Source organism: Neofelis nebulosa, chromosome 6 (assembly GCF_028018385.1).
Source record: "Neofelis nebulosa isolate mNeoNeb1 chromosome 6, mNeoNeb1.pri, whole genome shotgun sequence".
NCBI classification, from domain to species: domain Eukaryota; kingdom Metazoa; phylum Chordata; class Mammalia; order Carnivora; family Felidae; genus Neofelis; species Neofelis nebulosa.
In genome coordinates, this window is record NC_080787.1 from 52,871,646 (window position 1) to 52,885,112 (window position 13,467).

Below are 13,467 nucleotides of genomic sequence, written 5' to 3' on the forward strand. Positions count from 1 at the left end.
TCACTTATTCCTTATAATTACTCTATTAGCAAGGCAGTTTTTCCTTGTATCATAGAATAAGAACTTGAGGGTTAGAAAGAATACTTTACTCAAAAAATGACACATTTAGCTCATTACACAATTAGAATTATTACAGTCTGCCTTCTCCCAAAGTTCAAGCTTTTTTCATTGTAGTGTACTATTTCCATCCTACGTTCCTAACTCATGTGACTTTTCTCAGCATGGAGACAATAGCCAGTTTGAGATTACGGCCCACCAGTTCACTGGACCAGACAGAATCATCTTTTTTTATTATTATTATTTCATTTTTAATCATTATTTATTTTTGAGAGAGACAGAGTGCAAGTGTGGAAGGGGAAGAGAGAGAGAAGGAGACACAGAATCCAAATCAGGCTCCAGGCTCTGAGCTGTCAGCACAGAGCTGGACACAGGGCTTGAACCCACAAACTGTGAGGTCATGAACTGAGGCAAAGTCAGATGCTCAACCTACTGAACCACCCAGTTGCCCCAGAATCATCTTCTTTTGAAGGCTACATATATAATCCTAAACTCCTGCCAATAAATGAAGAAGGCCACCAAATCTGTATTCTAATATTTCTTGAACTAAACTGTTATAGAATAATAATGAAGTTTGAGTAATAAGCGAAATAAATTATGGTGGTTTTTAAAAATAAATGTAAGATTCTCATTTATTAGATGATATGACACTGAATCAAGAGGCTCAATAAATTCTGATTTCCAGAAAAGACACATCCATTCAAGGTAGCAGGCATTTATTAAAAGTTTTCTTTGTGTACTGCAGTGTACTAGAGGCTGAGCAATATAGAGACTCAATAAAAAATATTATGTTTCTGTTCCTGTAGAAGCCACTTGGAGGAAGAGGACACAGACACCTTAAGTAGCTTAGTATCAGTCACAAGGAAGCCTATTTTTATTAAAATGATAAAGCAGAAAACCACATTCCATCGCTGAGATGGTAAGAAAACAATGTGTGCTGGAAGGGAGATCAAAGGTCTTGCGGAAGATGTGGTGGATTATAAGGATAAGCAGGAAATATAAAGGTGAGAGGAGGTGCAAGAGCACTGTGGTCCCCCTTATTTTATTTATCAAGTTTTTAGGGAGTTGGGTAAAAACAGTTGTTCTTGAGAGTCCTGTGTGAAGTGGGAATATATCAGAAAGGAGAACAGAAAGTAACCAAACAATATACATCCAAAGAAAACCATCAGGAATTTGATACAGGAGACAGTAAAAAAGACAAAGTCAGGGGTGATGTCAGTAAAGAAGGCCAAGGTCCGGGGGGAAAGGTTGAGGTGGCAAATGATTTGTTATTTGATTCAGAGATATTTCCTTATAAATAACAGAGTAAATTGATGCCTTACTCAAGAAACATAGGGAACAAGAGGATGAAGGGACTGGGTAATATCTATACACTTTCTTTAAAAACCAAATGAGATGGGGCGCCTGGGTGGCTCAGTAGGTTTGACTTTGGCTCAGGTCATGGTCTCACGGTTCTTGGGTTCGAGCCCTGCCTCTGACAGCTCAGAGCAAAGAGCCTGCTTTGGATTCTGTGTCTTCCTCTCTCTCTGCCCCTCCCCTGCTCAGGCTCTGCCTTTCTCTCTCAAAAATAAATAAACATTAAAATTTTTTTTTCAAAGCAAATGAGAAAAGGAATAAGAAAAATATGAGAACTTCTGAAGAAAGTTCCCCATAAACCTACTTTTCTCCCAGTTCCTTCTTCCTAGTGGACAAGAGCCATCCTCATTCAGTTGCTCAGGTCAAAACTTTTACGGTAATCTTGGGACTTTACTTTTCCTTCTACCCAATCCATCAGCAAATCATGTTTCCTCTGTCTTCAATGCGTATTTCACCATCCCATCCTCCTCCTTCATGACCACCCTAATCTAAGCCACCAGCTTGTGTCACTTGAAAGACGGCAATGTTACTGCAGTGTCCTAACAGTCTCTCTGCTTCCACCCTTGATCCTGCAACACTCAGTTCCCCACACAGCATGAGTCAGATGCAACCATAAACTGGACCCTGTCCCCGCTCTATTCAAACTCCTGCCATGACCAGGATAAAATCTAAAACCTTTATCATAGGATTGATTAAGTAACAATTGAATTTCAAAGAATACCTGTTCACCTTTAAATGACTCACAGTACAACATCTACTTAATACTTCTAATGGGTAAAAAAAATAATTTCTTTAAATCTAATTATAAATATAACTTCTCTTGACTGATCTGAAATCCTCAAAATCCAACATGTTCTTCATCAGCCTCCCCCAAGGTCAATTTAAGCAAGCAACTATAAAAAGTAACTTAATTTAGAGATCAATTTGTATAGTATCGTATAACAAAAGAAAATAATATTGTTTCAAATATCTTACTAAGCCTACTGCCATTGGTAGTATAAGAAATACGTATAAATTTATAAAGTTAATATGAGGGGCACTGGGGTGGCTCAGTTCATTAAGCATCCGACTTCAGCTCTAGTCTTGATCTCACAGTTCGGGGGTTCAAGCCCCGCACCAGGCTCTGTACTGACAGCTCAGAGCTGGACACTGCTTCAGATTCTGTGTCTCCCTCTCTCTCTGCCCCTCCTCTGCCCATGCTCTGTCTCTATCTCTCTCTCAAAAATAAATAAACATTAAAAAAATATATAAAGTTAACATGAAATTTTTCCTCTGGAGATTTAACTTTAACATTCTTCATATAATAAACCAATTATACAAAAATAAATTCAGACATGCAATTCTGTTGTCAAAAGTCCATAAAGAGGCCTGAGTAAAATCTGTCCCCATAACAATATTTTAGAAAGACGTATTAAACTGACTTTTTAAAATATTTTTTTAAAGTGTATTAACTTATTTAGAGAGAGAGAGAGAGCCAGCAGAGGAGGAGTAGCGAAGAAGGGAGAGAGTATCCCAAGAAGGCTCTGCACTGTCAGCACAGAGCTCAACGTGGGGTTCAAATTCACCAACCCTGAGGTCATGACCTGAACTGAAACCAAGAGTCAGACGCTTAACTAACTGAGCCACTCAGGCTCCCCATAAGCTGACTTTTAAAATAAGGAAGACCAGAGGTCAATGTTTAAAGAAATGGTTTGAACAAGGTCTGTACTCCAGTTAATACTATACTAACATCACCTTGCTGGATTTTATAATGTTTAGGTTATAAAATATATCAACAGAGAATTCTGAGTGAAGGGTACATGAGAACTCTGTACTAGTTTTGCAACTTCTTGTGAGGCTTCAATTATTTTACATTTTTAAAAGGTTTAAAAAAGGAAGGCTCTCCATAAAATAACTGCACTGTGATCATTACATATCATCCATATAAACTCATTAAAAACTCATCATGACTCATACTAAGAAGTTTGGTTTTTAATATTTGTATCATACAGAACACTAGAATACAAGCAATGGAATCAGACAAACCATGTTAAAAAAATAAAAATCAGCCCCAGGAACTCCTAGCTTGGAGTTCCAAACTTATAAACTTGGAAATTTTACTTAATTTGTCTCTCCTCAGTTTTTGTATCTGTAAATGCATATAACAATACCTGACATAGCACGGAGAGGTTTAAATGAGATAATGTACATAAAATGTTTGGTAGATGCCTGACATGGAGTAAACCCACATAAGAAGAACTCAATAAATGGTAGTTATTATAGATCGTTTTCATTAATAAAATTGAGTTTCTTTCAAAATAGCCTGTAGCTGACTGTGGATTACATTTCTAACACATTCTTTAAAGAAAAATCCATTCATAATGGCTCGTGCCAAATTCCAGCTTGCTAACCTTATAATTAAAGTTTCCTGTTTATCCTTGCTTGAAATGCCTACTTCACAGATCCCTTTGGATATCAGGCACTTCAAAGTCAACATGACCAAATCTAAACTCATAATGTTTTCCCCAAAATTTAATCCTCTTTTTGTGAATGGCCCCACCATCCATCTCTGCAGTCCAGAAACCAAGAGAGTGTCTCACATCCCATACATCTTATATTTTTTTATCTCCTGTCTCTAAATCTGCCCACTTCTCTCCATTGGTACTTCAGCTCCTGACTATAGGTTACACTCTCTCTTGCTTGCACCTCCGAAGTAGTGTCCCTAGATCCATTTTTGATGCCTGCTGTTGTCTGCATTGTACCTAAAATGATTTTTTTTTTAGATATAGAAATGTGTTTATGAGCACTCCCTCCTATCCATACTATCCTCTTAGAAACTTACAACAGTTTTACAATGCTCTTAGAGGGTAAAAACTAAAATTCTTGATATTGCCAGTGAATATGTCCTGACCCATATCTACTCCTTGGAACACTATTGTGCTCGGCCCTTGCTCTCCAAATCAGCCAACCTAACCTTCCTCCAAGTCCCTTGTGTGGTCCATTCTTCCTCCCAATACAGAATCACCCCTTGGGCCTCTGCTTCTCAGTCATCTGTACTGACTCTTTCTCTATCATTTTCTCTTTTTCTTAAGGTTAAAACAATTTTTTTTGAGACAGAGGAGGGAGAGGGGCAGAAGGAGAGAGAGAGAAACCCAAGAAGGCTCTGTGCTCAGTGTGGAGGATGACATGGGGATTGATCCCACAGCATCAAGACTTGAGCAAAAATCAAGAGTCAGATGTTCAACCAACTGAGCCACCCAGTGTCCCTTTCTCTATCAACTTCTAAAGATTTAGACCAACCCCAGTCTCATTTCCAGGCTCCAATTAGCTCCTCTGCCTGTCTTCTTGATCAGTGATATCATCTACTTCCTGGAAGACTCCCATCATTTACTATAAGAGCCCTAAATTACATATCTAATTGTCTCCTTGATATCTTCAGTTCATGTCTCCCACTTGGCATGTCCCTGCCACCTTCCACCTTGGCATATCTGTTCCTCTTCTGGTCTTCCCATCTCAGTGCATGTTTTCACCATCCACCAGGTTGCTCAAAAGATCTGAAGCACTTCCCTCACCTCAACATTCAGTTCATTGGCCTGTCCAGACAGTGCTATCTCTTCTCTCCATCTCCATTGGCTCCTCCATGGTCCTCCAAAGTCAAGCTGCCATGATGCTTGGCTTCAACTGATCTCCAAACTCATAGCCCAGCTTCTGATTTTTTTCCCCACCATTCATTATATTTATAGCAGCCAGAGTGATTTTCAACACATAAGTCACATTCTATCAATTGCCTTCTAAACTCCTCAGTGATTTTCCCCTCTGACCTCTCACACCTAAACAAGATATCATGTGACTTGGCATCTACCGTATCATACCACTCTCCCCTCTCCTCACTCTGGTACAGCTACAGTGATCTCTCTATACCTACTCCCCAAAGGCCACCTCAGAGACAATACTGGATGTCCCTCCTTCATTGAGCTCTCTATCCCATTCTCATCAAACAGCAGGAAGCCTCCTACCATTCAGATCTCAGCTCAAACTTTTCTTCTCCAGAAAGGTCTCCCACATCCAGTTAGTCTAAAAGGGTACCCCATACACTCCACAGTTATTTTTTATTATACCACCCTGTTGCTTTCCTTACTAGCACACTTTATAATCTGCAGCTATGTTGTTTGTATTTCTGTATTAGCTTCTTTATTGTTTCTCTATGAAGATATAAACTCCCAGAGGATAGTGATCTCTCCAAATTTGGCTTTACATATATCGTACTTACAACTACACCTAATACATAGTAAGTACCCATCAGATATTTGTTGAATGACTCAGTGCTGTTTGCTCTCACTGGTGTGCTCTTTCCACACAAACCCGACCCCACTTTGCTTAATTAAAGGCCATTCATTTTTTAGTTCCCACCTCTGAAATCACTCTGCAGGAAGCCTTTCTCCAACCTCCATTACTGCCTCAGGATCCCATATTCATGTTTTCAGAATCCTATAAAGCCCTCCTTCATAGCATTTATCAGATATGTATTTTTACATTTACTTTATATTTATTTCATTAATGTCTGGGTGCAGAGACATGTCAATTTTTACTTATTATTGTATCTCTAGGCCATAACTCAATGTTTGACATAGGGTAAGAATTCACAAAAATTATGTTGAATAAAAACAATAATATTGTTCAAAAGTAATAACTACTTTATGAAGAAATTCTGTACATAAAGAAAAGCATACCAGAGCAGGAGCTAACTATCATCTCTCCCACAGGAATCCTTGCTATGCTGTATGTCCTTCCAGACATCTCTATCCACATAGATGCATACATAAATGCTATTTTAGTTTATTTGCAAAAGCAGGCTAATATTAGCCTGAATGCCCACATATCCTCCCCTTTGTCAACATGGATTTCAATCTTCCCCTTTGGTAATGAAATATTTTTAAATAGTGCTTAATTTTGTTTTAATTAACATTTATTTCAACTCTACTAGGGAAGAACATTTTTCTATATGCTTCATAGTCAAATGTATGTCTTCTTTTGGGGCTCGTGTATTCAAACCCTTTAATGATTACTCTTCTAGTATGTTCATATTGCTTTCCTTTAATTCCTAAGTATTCTTTACATAAAAAAATATTAGCCCTCCATCTGTACTATTATAAATTGTAAATATTTTCGGGTTTATCATCTGCCTTCACATTTTGTAATTGGCATGCAAAAATACTGATTTTCATGTTGTCAAATCTATGACTTCTTGCTGTTACAACTGTTGCATTTTTATAAGAAAGGTCTCCCCTCCTTTAATATTACATAATGCTTACTTAAACATTCTTCAAATAATTTTATGAGCTTTTACATTTAATTTTTTAATCCATCTATATTTTTTTTAAGCGAAGCACAATTTGAGAACTTAATTTTATAGTTTTCCAAAGTGTTTACCAATTACTCCAGCACAAGTCTGCAGCTAAATTGAAATGCTAATTTGTTCAAATTCTAAGTGGTAACGGATATCTGAGCCTATTGCTAGGCATTCTCCTCTGTTTTGGTGCCAACAGCAATAAGGTAATTATTCACATTAAAGGAATATATTTTTTCTAGAAATAACTGGTAATGTTGGCTATCTTTAAGTGTTTATTAATCCAAAAGACTTAGAATTATTGAATCAGATTTCAAATGAATATATTTGGCTTGTGATTAAAATTGCATTAGATTTGGGGCACCTGGGTGGCTCAGATGGTAAAGTGTTTGACTCTAGATTTCCACTCAGGACATGATCTCACGGTCTGTGAGTTTGACCCCGTGTTGGGCTCTGCTCTAACAGTATGGAGTTTGCTTGAGATTCTCTCTCTCTCTCTCTCTCTCTCTCTCTCTCTCTCCCCTCCACTGCTCCCACACTCTCACTCTCAAAATAAATAAAGTTTAAAAAAAAACTTGCATTAGATTTTAAACTACTGAGTCTTTCCACTGATATTATGCACCACCATTTATTTTACTCTTTTATATCTCTTACCAGTGCTTTATAGCTTTGTTTTCATTGCTCCTGTCATTTTTCTTAAGTTTATTTCCAGATGATTTAAATTGAAATTTAAAATAGGATTTTACATTAAAATACTCAAGAACTATTGATTTGTGCATTTACTAAATGCAACTGGTAGTTTTTCAGATTCTCTACTGTGCTAGGACAAAATATATATTATATAATCTACAAATCTGATAATCTACAAACTGATAATTTGGATTTCTTTTAATAGTGATATCAAACGCATTTTTTCCTTGACTCCATACATTGGCTAAAACTTTAATAATAATATTTAATGATTGTTATAATATACAGTAGTTTTTAGTGTCAGTGTTTCCATAAAATAGAAAGTTGCTTGAAACAGATTTTTAATTATTTGTTTTATATCAGTATTTAAAGCAGTGATTCTCAACTAATGTCTAAACCACTCTATTAGGAAACATTGATTTAAAGGAATATCCTTGTAGTCTTAATTTACTGTTTATTCCAAGAATGCAAGCTGAATTTTATTAAATGTGTTTCAGTTTTGTACCAAATTGATCATGTTCTTAGTCCATATATATATGGTCCATATGTATATATATATGGCTTCAATAAATTATACCAAAGAATTATTTCATTTTAAACCATCCTTCTTTACTTGAATAAATTACAATCATGATTTTTCTTTTTTTCCCTAACAAACTGTTGGATTTCATTTGTTGCTGTTTTATTTAGGATTTTGTCATTTTATTTACACTTAAATATTGCTCCAGTTTTCTTTCTTTTTTTTTTAGTTATCTTTACAGCTGTTTTAAAAATTATTTTACACTTCCTTTCTAATTGAAAAACTTCCATATTTTCCTATTCTATGGAATAGATCATACAACATAAAAAGTGTCTGATATTTTAATGATTCAAAGAATATGCCATAAATTTATTTCAGCCAAATGTATTCTTGGGAACAAATCTTTGGTAACTTCATGTCTTTAGCTTTTGTTTCAGCTATATTCTTCTGTAGCCAATTATGATAATTTATATTCATACATATAACTCATGTTTTTAAATTTCAGAATGGCACTCTATAATATACACATTTTTGTATTACAATTCTAATCTCTTTGGCATCTGTTATACTTGAATTATCATTTCAGATTTTACATATTGTTTTCTTTGTATAATTAAGGTTGTTAAGGATTAAATCATTATCTCTAAAAAAAAAAAATTCAAGTCTACTAATTTCCTACTTTCTAATTCACCAATTTCTGCCTTTATCTTGCACCAATTAATTTCACTAGACTTACTGGTTATTTTGTTTATGGTTTCTCATATTGACAGCTTAATTTTTTTGTACTTTACTATTCAAAATGAAAGTATTTAATGTGATGGCATGTTGGCCATGTCTCATGAAATACTGTCATTATTGTTATTTCCTTAGCAATCTGCTGCTGAAATTTTCATATCTTTCATACAAAAGTTATTTAGAAGGTTTATTCTTTCTTTTCTGCTTTTTTATCTTGCAAGAGATTAAGATTGTTGGTTAAGATGTTTTCAACTTCATATTTATTTTATTGTGATCATATTCGACATCATTTTGGTTTACTAAAATTTATTAGGTTTATATTTATATTCTGAGATAAATTATATTTATATTCCTTGTATATATAAATTGCCTTTATTATATTACTCAAATTTCTTCATGCTTTCTGTATAATTTTTAACCTAGTTTAAAAGTTAAAAACTCAAAGAGGTAAGTAAATGTCTTTCATTACCATCATTTTTCTATCAAGTTCATTTTTTTTTTTGAGATCTACTTTATAGATTTCTATATTATGTTATCTGGTATAAGATATAGGTTTTTTTTGTATTCATTTATTTATTGCTGACAGACAGAGAGCACAAGCAGGGGATGGGCAGATAGAGAGGGAGACACAGAATCCAAAGCAGGCTCCAGCTCTGAGCTGTCAGCACACAGCCAAAAGCGGGGCTTGAACCCACAAACTGTGAGATCAAGACCTGAGCTGAAGTTGGATGCTTAACTGACTGAACCACCCAGGTGCCTCTGGTATAAAACTTTCTTGACTATTGGGATCTCCCTAGAGAATGAGGTCTTATTATTAATGTAAAATGTATTTATTTTATACATTTTATTTTTTCTTTTCTTATAATTTTGAGTCTTTTTGTTTTTATTTCAATGATTCATTTTATTCAGTGAATTTTGGATATTTAATTAAATACTTAATTAAAATATTTTTTCTACAGTGGTTTTGTTTTCCTCCAGTAAAAAAAACATTGTGATTACATGTTGATATATTATCTAATTTTTTCCTACATAGGGTCATTTTTAAGAATCATATTTTCTTTTATAACTGGAAGATTTATTCTTTCTTACTTCCATTGTCTTTTTACAACTTCTTTATTGTTCTAATTCTCTTACTACTTAATTTTATCGTGTTTTTGTGTTTTACTATTTATTTTATGGTTTCTTTCATTCTCTTATCTGTCTGGTGATTTGGAAGGTATATATCCTGTTTTAAACAACAAATTGACTCATATTTAATTCATCTGGCACTCATACCCCATTGCCAGTTTTCTATGGCCGTAGTCCCAGGTAGTGAACCTAGAGTTTTATCTGAGAATTATGACCTGTGATGATTAGTTTATGTGTCAATGTGGTCAGGCTATAGTACCCAGTTATTCTATCAAACACTAACGTAGGTGTTGCTTCAAAAGTGTTCTGTAAATATGGCTAACATCTACAATGAACTGACTTTAAGTAAAGATCACCCTCAATAATGTGGATGGGCCTCATCAATCAGTTGGAAGGCCTTAAAAGCAAAACTGAAGTTTCCATGAGGAAGAGGAAATTATGCCTCAAGACAAAGCTCAAGAGTTTGCAGCCTATTAACCTGCCAAATTATTTTGAATTTACCAGTACTCATAAGCATGTGAGCCAATTTGTTCAAATACATCTCTTTATATATACTATTATATATGCTAATATATACACATACATATATATATATATATATATATATATAATATATGTATTCTACATATACACACACATAATCTATGTGTTATACATATTTATATAAACAGAACCCTAATACATTAACTTTTCAAATTTTATGTAGTTTCTTTTATAAGAACAATTAGACTTTGTCTTATTTTAATAACCATATTTACAGTATGATATTTAACTTATTTCAATGCTTACCATTAAAATATATTTTATATACCTTTACAGTATTCCTGAATTGTATTTTTATTTGTGAACTTTAAATCAGTTTAATCTCTTTATTAGAAAACTTTTTGAGGGACACCTGGGTGGCTCAGTTGCTTGCAAGCATCTGACTCGATTTGGGCTCAGATAGTGATCCCAGAGTTGTGGGATCAAACCCCATGTCAGGCTCTTGTGCTGAGCATGGAGCCTGCTTAAAATTCTCTCTCTCTCTCTCTCTCTCTCTCTCTCTCTCTCTCTCTTTCTCTCTCTGTCCCTCCCCCACTGGTACACACATTGACTCTAATTTTAAAAATTAAAAAAATAAAAAAATAGAATACTTTTTAAAAAAATTTTTCAGTTCTTAAAAAGCAAAAAATACCTTTGTTTGTTTGTTTTTACATGTAAATAGCATTTAAGCAGAGTGTCCAATTCTTTGGTCATAATCTTTTTTTTTTCCCTAAAGATATATATATTTTACACCACTATCTTCCTGTAGTTAATGGTGTAGAGAATTCTAAGGTTAACAAGCTTTATGTTCCCTTCTGTTTTTCTTTTACTTTGTTCACTGCTTTTTCTTGCACTGTAATTAAATGTACTGAAATTAAATGTAAGTACTCCGAGGTATTTTAGGTAGAGTTTTCGTTATTCTCTCTGTTGTATTTACTCTGGGCTCTTATTAAAAAGAGAAATTACTATGTGTACTTTGGATACCTTCTCTTTTATGATTTTTAAAATTTTTTTTAACATTTATCCATTTTTTGACAGACAGAAAGAGAGCACAAGCAGGGGAGGGGCAGAGAGAGGGTGAGACACAGAATCCGAAGCAGGCTCCAGGCTCTGAGCCCTCAGCACAGAGCCCGATGCGGGACTTGAACTCATGAAACGCGACATCATGACCTGAGCCAAAGGCTTAACCAATTGAGCCATCCAGGCGCCCCTCTTTTATGACTTTTGTCTCCTGATTTTGTCCTCTGCATTCAGGTAGATTCCATCAGTGTGTTCTTCATAGTGCTTATGCACTTTGGGGCAGCGGTGATTTCATTCTTTACCACTTCCAGTGAGTGCATTATTAAATTCTGTTGTTGCACTTTAAATTCCACAGAATTCCGGGTTCCTGAGTGGCTCATTCAGTTAAGCATTCGACTTTGGCTCAGGTCATGATGTCACAGTTTGTGAGTTTGAACCCCACATTGGGCTCTGTGCTGTCAGTGCAGAGCCTGCTCCGATCCTCTGTCCCCCGCTCTTTGCCCCTCACCTGCTCTCTCTCTCAAAAATAAGTAAATTTTAAATAAATAAATAAATTCCATAAGATTCTTCATATTCTTCATCTCAATCCTATTTTATTTTTCTCTCTCTTAACCAGCTATCATCTCAACTCAGACTATCATGATTTCACATTTTACTTCATCTAGTATCTCATATAATTCATATTTCTAATGATTTATTGATAGCAGTAAACATGCATTATCTAAACTTTGCTCCTTAAATAAACTATAGTCTTTTCTGCCTTTGGTTGCTTTATTCTACCACAATTATGTTACAGAGATTTTTTTTTTAATCTGTCCCTTATTTTACTGTTTATTCATCCTTGAGTTTTGAGTCTTAATCTAAAATTTAATTTCATGTTGTAACAAAATGTGAAACAGGAGCAAACTAAACAAACAAATGCATTCCCTAACATACTCTCATTTCTTACCTCTCGTTGCCTGGGGCAATGTCGGCTGCAAGACGGGTCCAGGATTTCTTAGGACAAGCACCATGAAGTTGGACTTTCCCATATACCCCTGAAAGTAAAAGGAGGAACTGTTGGACAAGAAATTTTAGAGGATTAAGGCCACCTAAGTAAGGCTCATTAGAGAGGTTACTGTGCAGGATATGTTGTATAGAAACTACATATGAAGATGTCCATCTTATCAGACAAAGAATAAATTCTTCAAAACTTATTCTCATTCTCTCAAAAAGCTATAGAGAAATGAATGCTATACAACATCTAGTAATCCAAAAGTTGGGACCACTCCAATGGCTAACTAGTTACATTCTACCATTATGTGACTCCAAACCATTTGCAGTTCTGTTGGAAGTTAACTGGTTTTGATATTTTATGTTATCGGCTTCATTTTCCAAAAGGCAAGGGTAATTTTACTCCCTGAGGAAAGGGATTTGGTGCTATTAGCTTTGTTTTCAGTGGTTGGACCTCATATTTTTTTGTATTACAGATATCAAAGGATAGATCTCTAGCTCCTTTGTTTCAAAATATAATTTATTTCAGACTCATAAATTTAAGTCGTACCAGGGATATGCTTGATGCGGTCCAGTTTTATTCCTTCAGGTCTTTCCTCTTACGTGTTTTATTGCTGTTTAAAATCACATGTAGCACAATTCCTCATATTCCAATGGTCTCAAAATGTTTTGAGCAGAACCCAAGCAGTAACAAAATTATGATCATGCACTCCTAATGCATGTGTATTTATTTATTTTTAGATAAACATACACATATATGAATATCTTCACATATGATTCAATAAAAGCTCTAACATTTTCTTCCTGTACCCAAATGTATTGTTTGTTTATGCCTGGTTTGGTACATAATATATCACTAATACTGAAATCTAAATATTTCACAATTTTTAGCAGAAAACTTGAATTAAAAAAACCCCAAATACCAGTAAGGTGCAAATACTATGCTTTGAGTTTTAATACAATGTAAGCAAAAAAATTTCTCAGTTAGAACCCAACCACCTGTTTATGTCACTATATTTTTTTCCATACTCTAATTCAGAAAAAGTCACAAAACTAAAAATCAGGATTAATGGAAATGCAACAAGTATTCTAACTTTTAAGACATGTCCTAGAATAATCG

At 34.7% G+C, this 13,467-nt stretch overlaps 1 protein-coding gene across 2 annotated transcripts in view; it reads right to left on the reverse strand.

Annotated features, from left to right (window-relative positions):
- PKHD1 (PKHD1 ciliary IPT domain containing fibrocystin/polyductin) overlaps window positions 1-13,467 on the reverse strand; it is a 473,171-nt gene that overhangs the window by 151,256 nt on the left and 308,448 nt on the right. For both annotated transcript variants that reach the window (XR_009263031.1, XM_058734233.1), the window contains exon 54: window positions 12,304-12,391. Coding sequence is in view for 1 of the 2 variants with exons in the window: in XM_058734233.1 (XP_058590216.1) it covers window positions 12,304-12,391 (88 nt within the window). In the remaining variant the exon portion in view is untranslated. The remainder of the gene's footprint in view (window positions 1-12,303; window positions 12,392-13,467) is intronic.